Source organism: Oncorhynchus mykiss, chromosome 11 (assembly GCF_057628025.1).
Source record: "Oncorhynchus mykiss isolate SJ-2025 chromosome 11, ASM5762802v1, whole genome shotgun sequence".
Lineage (NCBI taxonomy): Eukaryota > Metazoa > Chordata > Actinopteri > Salmoniformes > Salmonidae > Oncorhynchus > Oncorhynchus mykiss.
The window spans coordinates 55,386,481-55,400,820 of record NC_143032.1 but is presented as its reverse complement, the minus strand read 5'-3'; the positions used below and the strand labels follow the sequence as shown (position 1 = coordinate 55,400,820).

The 14,340-nt window shown below is 42.4% G+C and overlaps 1 protein-coding gene across 1 annotated transcript in view; it reads right to left on the bottom strand.

Annotated features, from left to right (window-relative positions):
- Positions 1-259: 259 nt before the first annotated feature.
- Positions 260-14,340, bottom strand: part of LOC110535061 (RIMS-binding protein 2) — a 104,168-nt gene continuing 90,087 nt past the window's right edge. Inside the window, exons 17-26 of the mRNA XM_036935781.2 lie at positions 12,274-13,020; positions 10,945-11,065; positions 10,284-10,397; positions 8,774-8,943; positions 8,008-8,176; positions 7,732-7,794; positions 7,279-7,382; positions 6,105-6,176; positions 5,736-5,879; positions 260-3,305 (exon numbers count right to left, since the gene is read on the bottom strand). Of these exons, the coding sequence (XP_036791676.2) occupies positions 3,111-3,305; positions 5,736-5,879; positions 6,105-6,176; positions 7,279-7,382; positions 7,732-7,794; positions 8,008-8,176; positions 8,774-8,943; positions 10,284-10,397; positions 10,945-11,065; positions 12,274-13,020 (1,899 nt within the window). The 3' untranslated portion in view covers positions 260-3,110. The remainder of the gene's footprint in view (positions 3,306-5,735; positions 5,880-6,104; positions 6,177-7,278; positions 7,383-7,731; positions 7,795-8,007; positions 8,177-8,773; positions 8,944-10,283; positions 10,398-10,944; positions 11,066-12,273; positions 13,021-14,340) is intronic.

Sequence of the window (14,340 nt, the reverse complement as noted above, 5' to 3'; positions counted from 1 at the left end):
CAACGAGCAGGTATCCACATGCTTTTAGGCATGTAGTGTACAGGTTGGAACCGGTTCAGGGAACAAAACCAGAAAATAACAAATGTTTTCAAGGAATAGAAACAGAACCAGGAGCGAAAGTGATACATACTGTTCCGGAACAGAACCGCTATTGAGAACCAGTTAATAACGTTACATTCAAGTCATTGTTTTGTAGTCCCACTCAAACGTATGCTGTTGCACCATGGCATTTGGGAAATAAAACACGGCACAACCAGCATTACAAAATATCAAATTTGTTTTATAAAAAAAATTGCACATGCACACCCACACAATATTTTGTAACCCCCAATATAGGCTATTTCTTTTCATAAAGCTAGCACACAATTGCAGACTTTTAAAACATGGTTTTGAAGACACCATGGGGAAAGCTTTGCACAGTTTGATTATAAATTTTTATGTACAAAAAAGGCAGTCTGAAAATCAAGTATAAACATTTAAAAACAATTTACAAATGGACAAAGTACAAAAAGAGCAAGTCACTCAAACAATATGTATAGAAGCAATGACGGACAACTTATTATGGAAAAGATGTACATCTATTAACTGTAGATTGAAATGCCTATTTGGCTGAGAATTGTACAGAACGTTATACAGAATGCTTTTGATACATTCTTTTTTGGCAGTCTCAGTTCAAATCTCATGTAAGTAGTAGTTCAAAAACAAAACAGTGATGTAAATTGAATGGAAAGATGAAATGATGAACAAAATAGTGTAAGAGGTTCTTAACAGATGGAAAAAGGTTTCATTTCACATACAAACTGGACCAGAAAACGGCTGGACATCTGCATACTCATCATGGATAGTTTTGATAAATATAATACATTGGCTTTCAATTAATCATACATTCACTACTATATGTGCTAGTTGGGGGCTGACACAAATACAATACTTCAGGGCAAACAGAAAGAGCTCAGTTTCATAAATGAAATGGAGTTGGCTTCTGTGAACATGGAGTCAAATTAGTTGGAATTCTAGGGGTCATTATGGAGGTAGACTTGTCTTGTTGAAATCACAATTTCTATGTAACAGAAATAACTTAATATGACTTACATCCAATGAAGGTTATTCTATCAAACCTTGTGTCTGGGATAAGTCAAACATAACATTCTCCTACTGCATAATGCAAGTTTGGAGTGTACTCTACAAAAATGTTTTGTTTTAAACTAAATGGTAACCAACTGCACATTAATTCACACCATGCTTTGTTGTTGCACAGGAAGAATGCTGATTTAAACTTATCCTGGAAACAGTTTTGATTGAACCGGCCTTCAATTGCATTTCCTTCTTGTCCATTGTCTTGTACACAAACCTATGTCAAAATGGGATTGTGAATGCAGAATGAACACATTGCAAGTACTGTATATAACACGAAGAACAAAATAAAAGTGCCTTGAATTTTTTGTGCCAAAATAGTGACAATGTACAGACAAAAAAACCCATTAAATACACCTTTACATTTTCACCACACTTCTTTCTTTTTTTTCTCTTTATGTCATTTTTAATGTGGACAGAACATGAAGAGTGTAAAGTTGGGCCTTCTGAAGTTTCAAACAAGCTAATAATGCTCAGCTCCTCCAGAAAACATGACACTCTTACAAGTAATAAAATGCACATCACGAGCTTTGATAAACATCTTTTGCAAAAATATTTCATGTTTAGAAGTATGTATTGCAATGACATGAATGCATACAAGACATAAAAAAATCTCCACTGACTGGACACAAACAATTGTGCATTTATAAGGCAAATACATGGAGGTTGGTTTCAACTAGGCATTTCATGACCATTCAACTACTTAAAAAATAAAGAAACTGAATCTTGAAACCCTTTCCTATCTAATGTGCTTGTCCAGAGGTCTTTTGGTGTGTTTAAAGAACTAATACTTGCTGTTAGGAATTGATACTTGCTTATCTGACTTCGGTCTTTCTGGAGATGTAGCATATTTTACCAGTGCACAGATCTTGACTTCAGGTGCTAGGTCGTGACTAGTCAAATGTGTACCTGGGCTTGAGTTGAACTGAGAACCAATCTGACAATTAGGTTTGTATGGAATATTCTGTATGGAGGTAAAGAAAACGAGGACATGCTTTTTACTACTAAAATTACAGTAGAGTACATTTTGCTCAGTGTAGATTCTGTCATCAAATGCACCGACATAGCATGCACATGTGCCTTGCTAACATGTTCTGATAGAAAAGGCCATCAGTTAGCATGTGCTTCAAATGTTGGGTGGGAATGATCATTCTGGATGTGCTTTCAGGTAAAACATGCAAACCTCCCATACAGTTCCCATACAAGGACCTCAGCTGCCTGGCCATAAAACTGCTCTTTTCCTTGCCTCATTTGGGTACTACAACATGAAGTGTATGGTTAGGAAGGGCCACCAGTAGTAGTCTCATCAAGTATGATGTTGACTGGCCATTCTGAGCTCTATCGTTTGATCTCAGCCCTAAAGAGACTGGTTTAAACACCTCCTATTCTGGGGGACATTGTAGTCTTCAGTCAAACACACACCTACGTACTATTGGCCATTTCAAGATGGAGAATATTTTATCCCATCGCATTGCAGTCCTGTGCTTCAGATAGCAAAATATACATGACCAGAGAGGTTGGCTTATGACATTAAATGTCAAATGAGGTCCCTGGAACTTATTCAAAATACACACTGCAATTAAAAAATAAATGGTTTCTAGTAGACAACAACAGATGTGTAAGAGTACAGCATCTGACTGGTTATTATATGGCATCAAAATCTTCAACCAGTGGATTTTTTCGTCTCACAGGACTGAACTTACAGTAATGGAAGTGTTTGAGATTTAGGGCTCTATTCAATCCGCATCGAGGAAATTCAGCTTTTCAGCGTGATTGAAATATAAAGGCAATGTACCCGTGGAGTGGAGTGGAGTGGAGTGCAGTGGAGTGGAGTGGAGACTGCATTCATGGTAAACACTGCTCAATTGGAAATGACCTTTACATTTCTATCACGGAATCGGTACCGCTTCAGCACTACAGATTGAATAGAGCCCTCTATGATGTGGTTGGTAATATACTTCAAGTATATGAAGGGGTTATTTTACAGCGCCAAGTCTTTTCAATAGTTTCTTCCCTTTGGAGAGCAGTCCCTTTTTCTTTTTGGAGGACAAGTCGCGGGGGCCCCTGATGGGACTGCCAGGCCCCACGGTAGCAGGGCCAGTGCCGGGGATGTGTTGGTGCACTTTGGGGTAGGCAGCTCTTCTGGGCGGACTCGCTTTTTCCAACGGAACCTAATGGAAGACCCGTAAGGGACAGTTCAGGGGGGTTAAAAAGCCAGCCCTCTTGCACCCCAGTCACTACTCCCTTCCACTCAGTCCATTCTGTCTCAGCAGGGCCACCATACCTTTGGCTTCATCAGTCTATCTCCCTTATAGTGCAGCCCAGTTCAACTTGTCAATGCTCGGATGTCGTATTGCAATATTGTATTAACATTATGGGACAACATATGACAGCAGATTTTCTTTTTAAATATAAAGGGCATTCATATACAATTAGGTTACAGTAAACATCTAATATCTACATATTCCTTAATTGTAATCATGAGCTAAAAGGCTTCTTTTCAATTGCACTTAGGAAAGATGTAACCTTAAGATTCCATTAACATGAAACTGTAGTCTCTATCCTTAAGATCCCATTAACATGAGACTGTAGTCTCTAGCACAGTAGTATATGGCTGTAGTATATAACTACATATTAGACGTTAAAAATATGGTTAGAAAATCTAATTGATGCCACTTTCTATGAGAAAAACATGTTAATAGCTCTTTTTGCCATTTTGCATCATTCCTTATGTGAAAGAAAAAGTGCACCCCACCAACAACTTAACAAGGGCATTGTGGAGCGGACCACTATCTCAGGCATCTATGGGTAAAGAAATGCCAATTATATTTTTATCTGATTGATTGGATTGCCTGTCTGGCAGACATTTGATTACCATTGACTTGTTTCGAGCAGTTTGATTAAATTAAGTGTGGCAGGGTGCACTGCTTCAAGGAGAGAGGAGGTTCTATCAGAATGTTAGCTATAGAGTCTGATTGAATGTTACCACTAGTACTACGGGGAGGCAACCTAGACGTGCAACAATGGCCTTTTAGCTTACCATGATTTACAGCAGGAGGCTTATCTTGAGAGACTGACATTGTAATGTACAACACCCAGAGAAACAACTGAAGATACCATGCTTCTTGTCTAATGCATTGGCTAGGGTGGTCGTCCTTAACTTGCTCAGTAGCTCAGTTGGTAGAGCATGGCATTGCAACACCAGGATAGTGAGTTTGATTCCCGGACCACACATACGTAAAATGTATGCACGCGTGACTAAGTTGCTTTGGATCAAAGAGTCTGCTAAATGGCATATATTATTTATAAGTTAACACAATAACCTGAATGCTTCTACAAGAAACTCACGTCAAATATTAGCACGGACATCGCTGATAACTGCTTTACTGAGGGAAAATGTACTTACTACGAGTGTGATATGTGGTTGTCTCAGCTAGCTATCTTAAGATGAATGCACTAATTGTAATTTGCTCTAGATAAGAGCATCTGCTAAATTACTGTAAACAAAAACGGTAAAATATGTAAACTGGGATCAAATGTGTCATCCTGGTGTGTTCCACAGTATTCTATCACTAATGTTCTGGTTAATTTTAAAAAAGAGAAATATTTTCATCCATTCAAAATGAATGAACTGAAACATAAACTGGCATAATAAAGGTCATAAAAAGTGTGTGTGTGTGTGTGTGTGTGTGTGTTGCATACCGGAAACTAAGGGGAACCCATGTCATCTGCATTAGACGAGGGGAGCGTAACCTTGGTATCCTCAGTTGCTCACTTACGTGATGGAAACAGAGCCTCTAAGGTGTGAAATGAACACTCTTCTTCTGTTTTGCCAAGCGGGTGAGGAAAAGAAAAATGCAGTGATGGCATTTCAATAGTCTGCACTATGAGAATGACAAACTAGAACAGCCAAGAAACTTCAGATTAAACCTGCTGTTATTCAAACATTAACTTGCAATTATTTGTTAAACAAAGAATTATAGTCACATTATTTTACAGCTAGTATTATGATTACTTTCGAAATTATACTCTCAAAGAGCAACGTAACCTTCTTGATATCTTGCATGCTATTTTACAAGTAAGCAATATACAAAAACAAGGCTTCGGAAGCAAATACAAAAGTCATACTGTACTAGACTTATTATTGTTCACTATAAAAAGGTTCAAGGGGAATTCATGCATCATAAAGAGAAAACATACGGTGCTACAGTCTAGATGTTTCATCCTCCAGTACATCAAAACTATTTCCTCTATTAGAGCCTATTTTACATTAAACACAGGTAACACCCATAAAGCATGTATTGCAATGCTAAATGTGCATGTGCAAAAACATTTAAAAGTTACAATTTTCTTTTATTGTTTCTGTTTATTCTCTTTGAGAACGCTATATGAACATGTCCACATTTTAAAATCCTTCACAGCAGTCAACATTAAAAAATAAGAACGTTTACAGCATAATGCTCCGAAGTCTGACCTCCCATCATACGTTCAGGAATGAAACACTCACAAGCACAGACGGAGAACTAAAGGAGTAAGGAGGTTAAGGGAACGGAAAGGAGCGAATGGATGACAGAGGGCTAGTACTGCGAGAGAGCATGTACCCTTTTGGTCTTTATCCGCGCTGCAGCGTCCTGCGGGTATCGAGAATCTCCACATGGAGTGTCAGTGAGAAAAACCTCAACATCATCAGGCACTTCTTCTAGAAAGTTGGAGGGAACAAGACCTTTGTGTCCATTGAGCTCGCCCTGAGGGATCACAAACACACGGGGTGACTCGCAGAGAATGTACATCGGATTCCACAATATAGTGGACTAGACAAAAGGGATACAAAGTGATAATTTGTAATTGTTTATCCTACGACGACTATTACTACCACTGTCATTTCCACTGGTGTTTATTTGCACAAAGCTGGTTGAAGACAATGTGCTCCTTAAATATCATTATGTGTAAGTCACATCTCACATACTTACATAATGAAACCCATCTTCATCAATTTCACCAAAAACTGTTATGACGTCACCAGCGCAGAATGTCAGTTCAGCCTGTCAAAACAGTGAGATGTTCGAGTTAAGTTTGAGCTGCTTTCTCTACAACAAAGCAGCTTGAATCTGTTGAAGATTATCTCTACAACCCAACCACATTGGATATTGTTAGGGTTGAATTTGTGTGAAATGCTGTACTTCCTATTCCAATCACTGAGAAGCATTGCAAATCTAGAAGTGTCAATGAAGTCTTGGCAGACTGTTGCAACTATCAAATGCATCAAGTGTTGGATGGTTGAAAACAGGATTGCAACACAGACAATAGGCATACCACTCTACTATCTACTATCCACTCCTACAGGTCTCTCCAAAACACACAAACCAAACATAGGAGACTGCTCAACACACAGACCAACCCGAGGAAGGATGCCAGTGCAGGCTATGAGTGAGGGGCTGTGTTCATGAGAGGGGTATAACTGTAGCCTAATCCACCATGTGAAGACCACCTCTTCTGAACACTCCACCAACAGTTACAGAGAAAACACAGAGCGGACGCTCCTCTCACTCACCTCATTCAGCCCGTCTCTCCCGTACTGTGTGGCCGTGCCAATAGAAAGGCGAGAGTGAGTGACACCAGGGGGAAGGGCCATAAGTACAACAGGAAAAGGTTAAGCTACTAATAAATGGGGACTAAATTAATGGTACAGACTGGGAGTAAATCTAGGGAGTAAGTATGGCTGGTGTATTTGTGCAATGTTGGCAAGGCAAGCAGGTAAGTCGTTAGTAACAGGGTAGAACTACCTCTACACCTGACTCCATAACAGCAGGAATAGTCTTCAACAAGGATGGTCCCCCAAAAGCATCATACACACAGTACAGCATACAGTTGAATTATTCTGATGAGCTGTGAGACGTCTAATATAGGAAAAACTGAGGTGTGTATACAGGAAACACTGTGACCTGGACAAAATGTACTCCCGATCATATTCCTTTTTCTCAGTTTATAAAGAATCGACTGTCTATTTCTGTTTATAACATGTTATACAATCAAGGGCAGGGACAGAGGTATTGAGTCACATGCATCCTGATGGTATCTGGTCTGTAAATGGGGGTGGAGCCGTGGAGAAGAGGATATAAAGCTAGAGGTCTAGCAGTGCTGTACCTCCACATCCACGTTGGGGGAGCTCTCCCTGGGGTCGTAGTCATACAGGGCCACCATTCTACGTGTGGACGAGGGGTGCTGACGCCCACTCCGCCTGTTCCTCTCTGGACAATCAATAAGAATGATAAGTAACACACTAGAAATACTCACCTTACTACTGAGTTGTAAATTCCCACACTAAAATGACAGAATGTAATGCCTTATGATTAGGCATGAATGACTGTCTATTACCATGGCAAAGGCTGAATGAATGATTCCGTTTCAATGATACATGGTACATGATGGTGAAAGCCATAATGAACACTCCCACCCCTTTACTGGAGACGAGCATGTTGGAGACTGACAGAAAATACCCATAATTCCCTACTCAAACACTCATAAGAAAAGTGAAGAAAGGGTGGAAGAAGAAAAGCGTGAAGATGAAGGAAGAGTGCATCTAAAGAGAACACAGACCTCGCTTGGATTTTCGGGACCTGCGGTTTATTGAGCGGCCATCTTTGAAGCGGTCGCAGTTCACTTCACAGGAAAGCAGAGAGAGAAAAAAAGAACGAGGGAAACGATTGTAGAGACAGAGAAATTAGAGTACCATCAGCAAAAGACATAAGTGTAGAAGAAGAAAGTTAGAGAAAGAAGAGAAGAGAAAGGGAAGAGACAATCAACTGCAAAGTAGAGAGCGAAAGAGTGGCAGAGAAAAAAAAACAGAAAGTGGGAGTCCAGGTGCTGCACTACCTAATTTCTCTACAGGAGTGTTGAGTGGGAGGAAGCCCTGTTTGAGTAGCTGGTCCATCATCTCATCATCCTCAGTCTGGATCTCTGACACCATGTTACAGGGGATCAGACCTGGACGGTCACGGATCTCTGCCCTGTAAAAACCATCCGTGTCCTTATCCCCAAACACCTGACCAGCACAGAGAACAATGTTAGCAGGGGGGAGAGAAAGAGACTGCCACCACCATTACTGTTTTAATAGCAAATTCAAAGTTTAGATGCAGAATTATATCAAATTCTGGGCCTGTCCATTTCAGAGAAATGTAATGACCATAATGCTGTAAGTCAGGGATCATCAACTTAGATTCAGCCATTTCTCTTCAGCAGATGGTTGGGGGGTCGGAACATAATCATTTGTAGACTGTTTGAATTGTAGACAAATTGAATGTAAGAAGCCCAAACAGATATATTTGACTAAAATATAATAATTTCAAACCTTGCTTGCTTTTGTATAAGATCACATATTATGCATGGGAATATGTGGGAACAGATTTCCTAAATTAGAATCACTTGGAGCTGATTCCCTGGTGTTTTTACAGTCTTCTATGTAAAAAAATATATATTTTAAAAATATTATAAATTATATTTGGGGGCCAAATAAAACCACACGAATTTGGCCCGTGGGCCGCCAGTTGGTGAACCCTGCTGTAAGTCATCACTAGGCCCTGTTGCTGTTAGTCTGAGTGAAATAGATAGGACTAAAGCACTGTGTGGATCAGGGAAACACCTTGATGATCTGCCCCTCTTTGAAGGGCAGCTCCTCGTCAGCAGCATCAGGGTTGGGGGACATGGACAGGGGGTCGTAGTCAAACAGGGCCACAAATATACGTGCCAGGTCCTCTGACTCTTCGTAGTATTCTGGCGACCGGCGCCCGCGGCCCTGCCCGCCGTACCCATCTGAAACATAGGAGAGGGCACTGCTGCTACTGCCAGCCCTGCTACTGCCAGCCCAGGACAGGCTGGGGAGCAGAGTAGAGTGGAGGGTAGGGGGACGAGAAGATGTCACTTTGTCAGAGCTGATAGACAGGGGAGAGGGCCATGAAATGTATGTGTGAAAAACAGCTTTAAAGGGGTTTGAAGAATGGTAATTCTACACTATTGTGTCCATTGCGAAGTTTATCATCCTCTCAAGGAGCACCTGGCTCAAGTTTTTTTTAATAAGACCCTAATTACAGAGCAAAATCTACAACTTTGAATTAAATGAGAATATGTTAGCAAGATACTTATTTTACAAGTCTATGCTGTCTATAATTGACAGATAGCACAGATTGGCAGTTTTTTCCACACATCTCTGAATGCTGGTATGACAGACACCAAAACAACAAACAGAGTACCTTTATAACACTCGCAGGTACAGTTAGACAGAGGTCAAGTAGGAGAGACGCCAGCACATGTCATGCCAAGCTATGGGATGCAGAGGTAACTAGATGACAATGCACAATAATGGAGGGAAACAGACTGACTGTTCATTGCTGTTTTACCGTCTCACAGAGCTCAACAGATGCATGCGTTCCACTCTTCAAAATGAGGAAGTATACTTCATTATCAATACAAGAGGGGTAAAACCATGCTCACATTAGAAATAAAGTATTAAGGTAGAGGGCAAATTAACATTCCCAAAAGAAATTAGAACATCAAATGCCATAGCAGAAACCTGACTCATCAGGAGCATATCAGGGACAGTGAGGGGGAATGAATCCCCCTGATATTCATTCACTCATGGATTTCCTGGAACAAACGAACCAAATGCTTCAATAGCACAATTCTGTGAACATTTCTGTTAAATTATGTTTTAATGATACAATACTAATGTTTGGTTTAGATGACAGCAGGTTCAATGGAGTGATACCAACAAGACACCAGTCCACTTACACATCCAATGGTTTTCCTTCTCACTGGACTGTAAACAATCAGTCATGCAACATCACAGAGTCAACAGGGGGAGGCTATAGGCCCTGGGAGGAGGGCCAGAGAGGAGCAGAGGGAGGGTGTAAAGAAGGAAGGAGGGGGTCTCAAAGGGAGGCTGCAGGCAGACATACAGGAAGGGGAGGAGACACTCATTCTTCAGCTACAGAAAAAGTGTTCATCTGGTCTTCCCTGTCAGCCTAGTGTAAAATTCACACTCAAGCTTTAGACTACCATTCACCTCTAATATCAATTAGGGTTCTTAACACTGTCTTTTCTGTTACTTTGCAAGGTTTATTCATTTTGTTCGAGAGAGAAGCTGGGCCACATACCATTATGATGCCATATCCTGTGCCGAGCTACACTGCCGTGATAGTAAGCATTCTCCTTGCCAGGTGAGAAGTTCCCCTCACTCCCCTCACTGTTACTCTCCATCATGGTGATCTCTACAGACAATACCAATCAGATCACAGTGTTACTGTTAGGGACCCCCCCCCCACACTGCTCTGGCCCACGGCTTGGCTGGACATGCTGCTGGGGGAGGGGGGGGAGGGGTCAGGTGGTGGGATAAGGAAACAGGTTGTACTCTGGAGTTCTTCAACGTAAAACAGCAATGCTTTGCACTGTGTGAGATAGAGGGAAGGATTAAAGCGGGCGAGCCCTCTAGGATCACAGTATATAGAGGCTATAGACCGACAACCACACATCTCTTCATTTTTTCTGTTAGAAGCACCAAGTAAACGGTAGCAGCCCCTCCCCCGACCTGCTTATGCCAAGTCAGAAACACCATAAAGAGGTATGAAGATGGACTGAACTTCAGGTGTAGGGGAACACCACTACAGAGAACTACATGGTTGTTTAAGGTCATATGTCTATGGGAGAGATGTTCAGCTCAGCTCACATGAGTAAAGCAACACATGGGGAAAATAAATATACAACAACAGTCCCTGCAGAGGAGGACAGGGCATCTCGTCATGTGGTGACCGCACTAACCAATGGAAGGAACCATCATGGGCCGTCGCTGTGGGGGGTTGCCGCCGTGGACCGGCCTCCTCCCTGAATGGTCCAGCCGGTCGCCATGGGGGCATCCATGGGAGGGGGAGTTCCCTATAATCTTTAGAGGGAGAGAAAATACAGCTTAGGTTCAAATAAACTGCCTTCCTCACAGAACGAACCAGCCATTCAAAAGGATCGCAAAACTATAAGAGCAAATGACGTCACTTCCATTTGTCCTTAAGGAGGCAAAATAAGAGTAATAAATAAACCCATAAAATAAAGAGAACAAACAAATAAATAAACCATCAACAGAACCAAAGTAAATCAACCCCAGACACCACAACAGGATCAGATGTTTAGCTAAAGACCATTTGTTTTTTTTTGTTCTGCTCATGTCTGCTCCTTGATGAGAAGAGGGAGTGAGTGAGTAGAGGAAAGAGAATAGAATGGAGAAAGGCATAGTTAGCTGAGCACAACCAGAATGACTTCAGCCTGGGGCTCAAACCAGAGAGAGAGACTGAGGCCCAAAGGCTTCTCATCCAGTTAGTCATACAGGATATATGGGACAGAGATGGGGGCAGGGGAATCGAGCAACAAGCTGACCACTGCTGTGTGTGGTATGGGAGTAGGAGAGGACATTCTGCTGAATTTTTTTGGGGGGAAAACATGAAGAGGGGAGTGTTCATTGTCTGCCAAGCACTAACATGATGCAGATGGACTGATGGCTAAATCAGCTAAAGGCTATGAGAGACTACCCTCGATGTAATCCCACTAGGAAAGACTGGATTTGTCATAGGACTCCAGCCTTTACGAGCAATGAGAGCCAGGACATGCTGGAATTGAGATCCCCTGTGGAAGGTGGAGCAATCAGGGTAAAGTCAGAGGTGGGATAGGATGGGCAAGATGTCTGTCAGAGCTGCATATCAACCCCACTGGCTTGTTGAGAGAGGAGGGCGGAGCAGAATAGGGATAGCGCATCCCCATGCAAACTATTACGGTTGAGCTGCCATTTTGTTTTAAAATGAATCTTTCTCCTCAGAGACATCAGACACAAAAAACGTTTTGAAATGGCCTTTAGGTAATCAAAAATGCTTCAATTAAAAACTCACTGAACGTTCTAAAAACGAGCAAACTACACACATGAAAAACTACAAATAAGAATCACCATGAACATGTACGAATAACTTGCCAGAATACTGCACAAAACAAAAATAAATCAAAGTAAAGGCGGGAGACCCATAGAGAGAAAAAACACCAAGAATAAAGGTATGGTTTTACTGCTTGCTGATGGAATATACAGCAGATAAGAGTCTGAGTCACACACACCAGCGGCTGGTCCGAGACCCTGTTGAGCCTGTTCACATAGCTGGCCCTAAGGTCCCTGTGATAGGCCCTGTCCAGCTCGTGGAGCCTGCCCTCGCTCAGGGCTCCGTGTCTGGGGCTTTGCCCTGGCTCCCGCGTTGGCCCGTAGTGCACCTCCCTGTTCTTCAGGTCAGACAGGTGGCCCGTCTTAGGGCTGTCACAGTAGTCCTCATCCATGCTGCACTGCCGTGTCAGCTGCTTCTTCCTGCCTGCAGCCAGAGCCCTTCGTTCTACCGGCCCCTCACAGTGGATGTAGCGGATATGGCCCCTCATGGGGCTGCCGTGGGGGTAACCCCTGTACCCCAAAGAGCCCTCCTCCTCGCTGCCACAGTCCAGGCCACTGTCAGGACTCTTGGTGAGCCGGCGCAGGCTGCGCTCCTCGAAAGCGTAGGCATAGCGGGGAGAGGAGTGCTGACGCTGCAGCAGGCGGCGGTGGTTCTTGCTTGGGGAGAGGTGGTTGTGCTGATGGGGGTCCTGCTGGGAGATACGGGGGCCCCTGCGATGCATGCGGGGTGTACCAGGCCTGCCTCCGTCATCAAAGCGCAGGCGCTGATGATGATGACCCATCCCATTGACTCCGTCGGGCTCGTCCTCGGCCACCTCAGGGATGCTGTGGAGCCGTTTACGACGCAGGGACTTCTGTCTCACCACCTCCCTCTGTAGGTCCCAGCAGTCCCTCTCCTCTCCCAGGTCCTGACGCCTGTAATACTTCTGTATGACCAGAACGGTCCAGCCACAGAGCGGAGCGCAGAGTTGATTGGTTTGGATTGGCATTTGAACGAAGAGTTTTGTTTAAATTTCAGGAGGTTGGTTTAGTTTTTGAAGGTGTTAGAACAGGCAGGAAACAACACAGTGTGTGAATAAAAAATAAAATGGGGAAAAAAGACAAAATAAGAACAGAATTAGTTATTTGTGGCAGAATGGCTAGATGCAAGGCATGCAGTGTCATTCCGTGAGCTGGGGGAAATGGCATGCTCTGAACGGGAATCTGTGGGAGGAACCAAAGGCAGTGATAGACAGCCACACTGAGAATGGGTCTGGGAGAGGATTTCGGTAGCCAGGACAGATTAGTAAAGGGTGCAAAAAATCTGCCATATGAGAAATCCTCACAGAGAACTGAAACAGGTGACAAAGTCACGAAACATATAAGTGAATGAACTAATTTAGAAAAGCCTTAAAACACATTGCACCAAGCACAGCCTGGGCTAGTGAATAAGAAATATATATACTAACCAAGAGGAATAAGGCAGCAAACTGAGCAAAGCACTTGCATAAGCAAAATAAGACATGTTAAAAGTATCTCCGTCTGTTCTAACATTTTCAGACATGACCCGAGGTCTGTTCTTATGACAGATTTAGATTTTCCAATAATGACTATTTGCTAAATCTCAGCTGTGCTTGCTTCTGCTTTTTGACCCTTATTGCATGCACTACTGCACAGAACTCTACTCCATTTGAAGAACATAATACACGAATACATACAGGACATTCATTTGATGCACAGACATGAGATGACATGATGACATGATGATCTACTGTTATATGAAACATAGGCAGATTCAGTATCGGCATATTGATACGAGACCTAAAAACACTGTTCTGTTGAGTGCAGTACAGTATACAGGGTTGGATTCATACACTGTAAGGCATCCTATCTGGCTGACGTATCAACTGAAAGTCTACTCACAGCTGAAATATAAACGTTTCTTTGGAAGCCTTTCATACATTGACACTGCAAATGAATACATCTGAACACGTTACTTTGTATTTAGGATCAACACAGTAGAAATGGCCTGTTTCACTACTAAAAATGTCCCTCAGTAGATCTTGTTACACAACGACTGCTGGCTACACATCCACGTGTCAATTCAACATGTTCAATGGAGACAGGTACACACATCCACAAAGGCAACCATCTACACACCACAACAACAAAAAACTTGACCACAAAAGGTAGAACATGAGATGAACACAACCAAAAGTGAATTATTCCATTTAAGTAGCCTAAACTCACTTAAATGAGATTCCCCT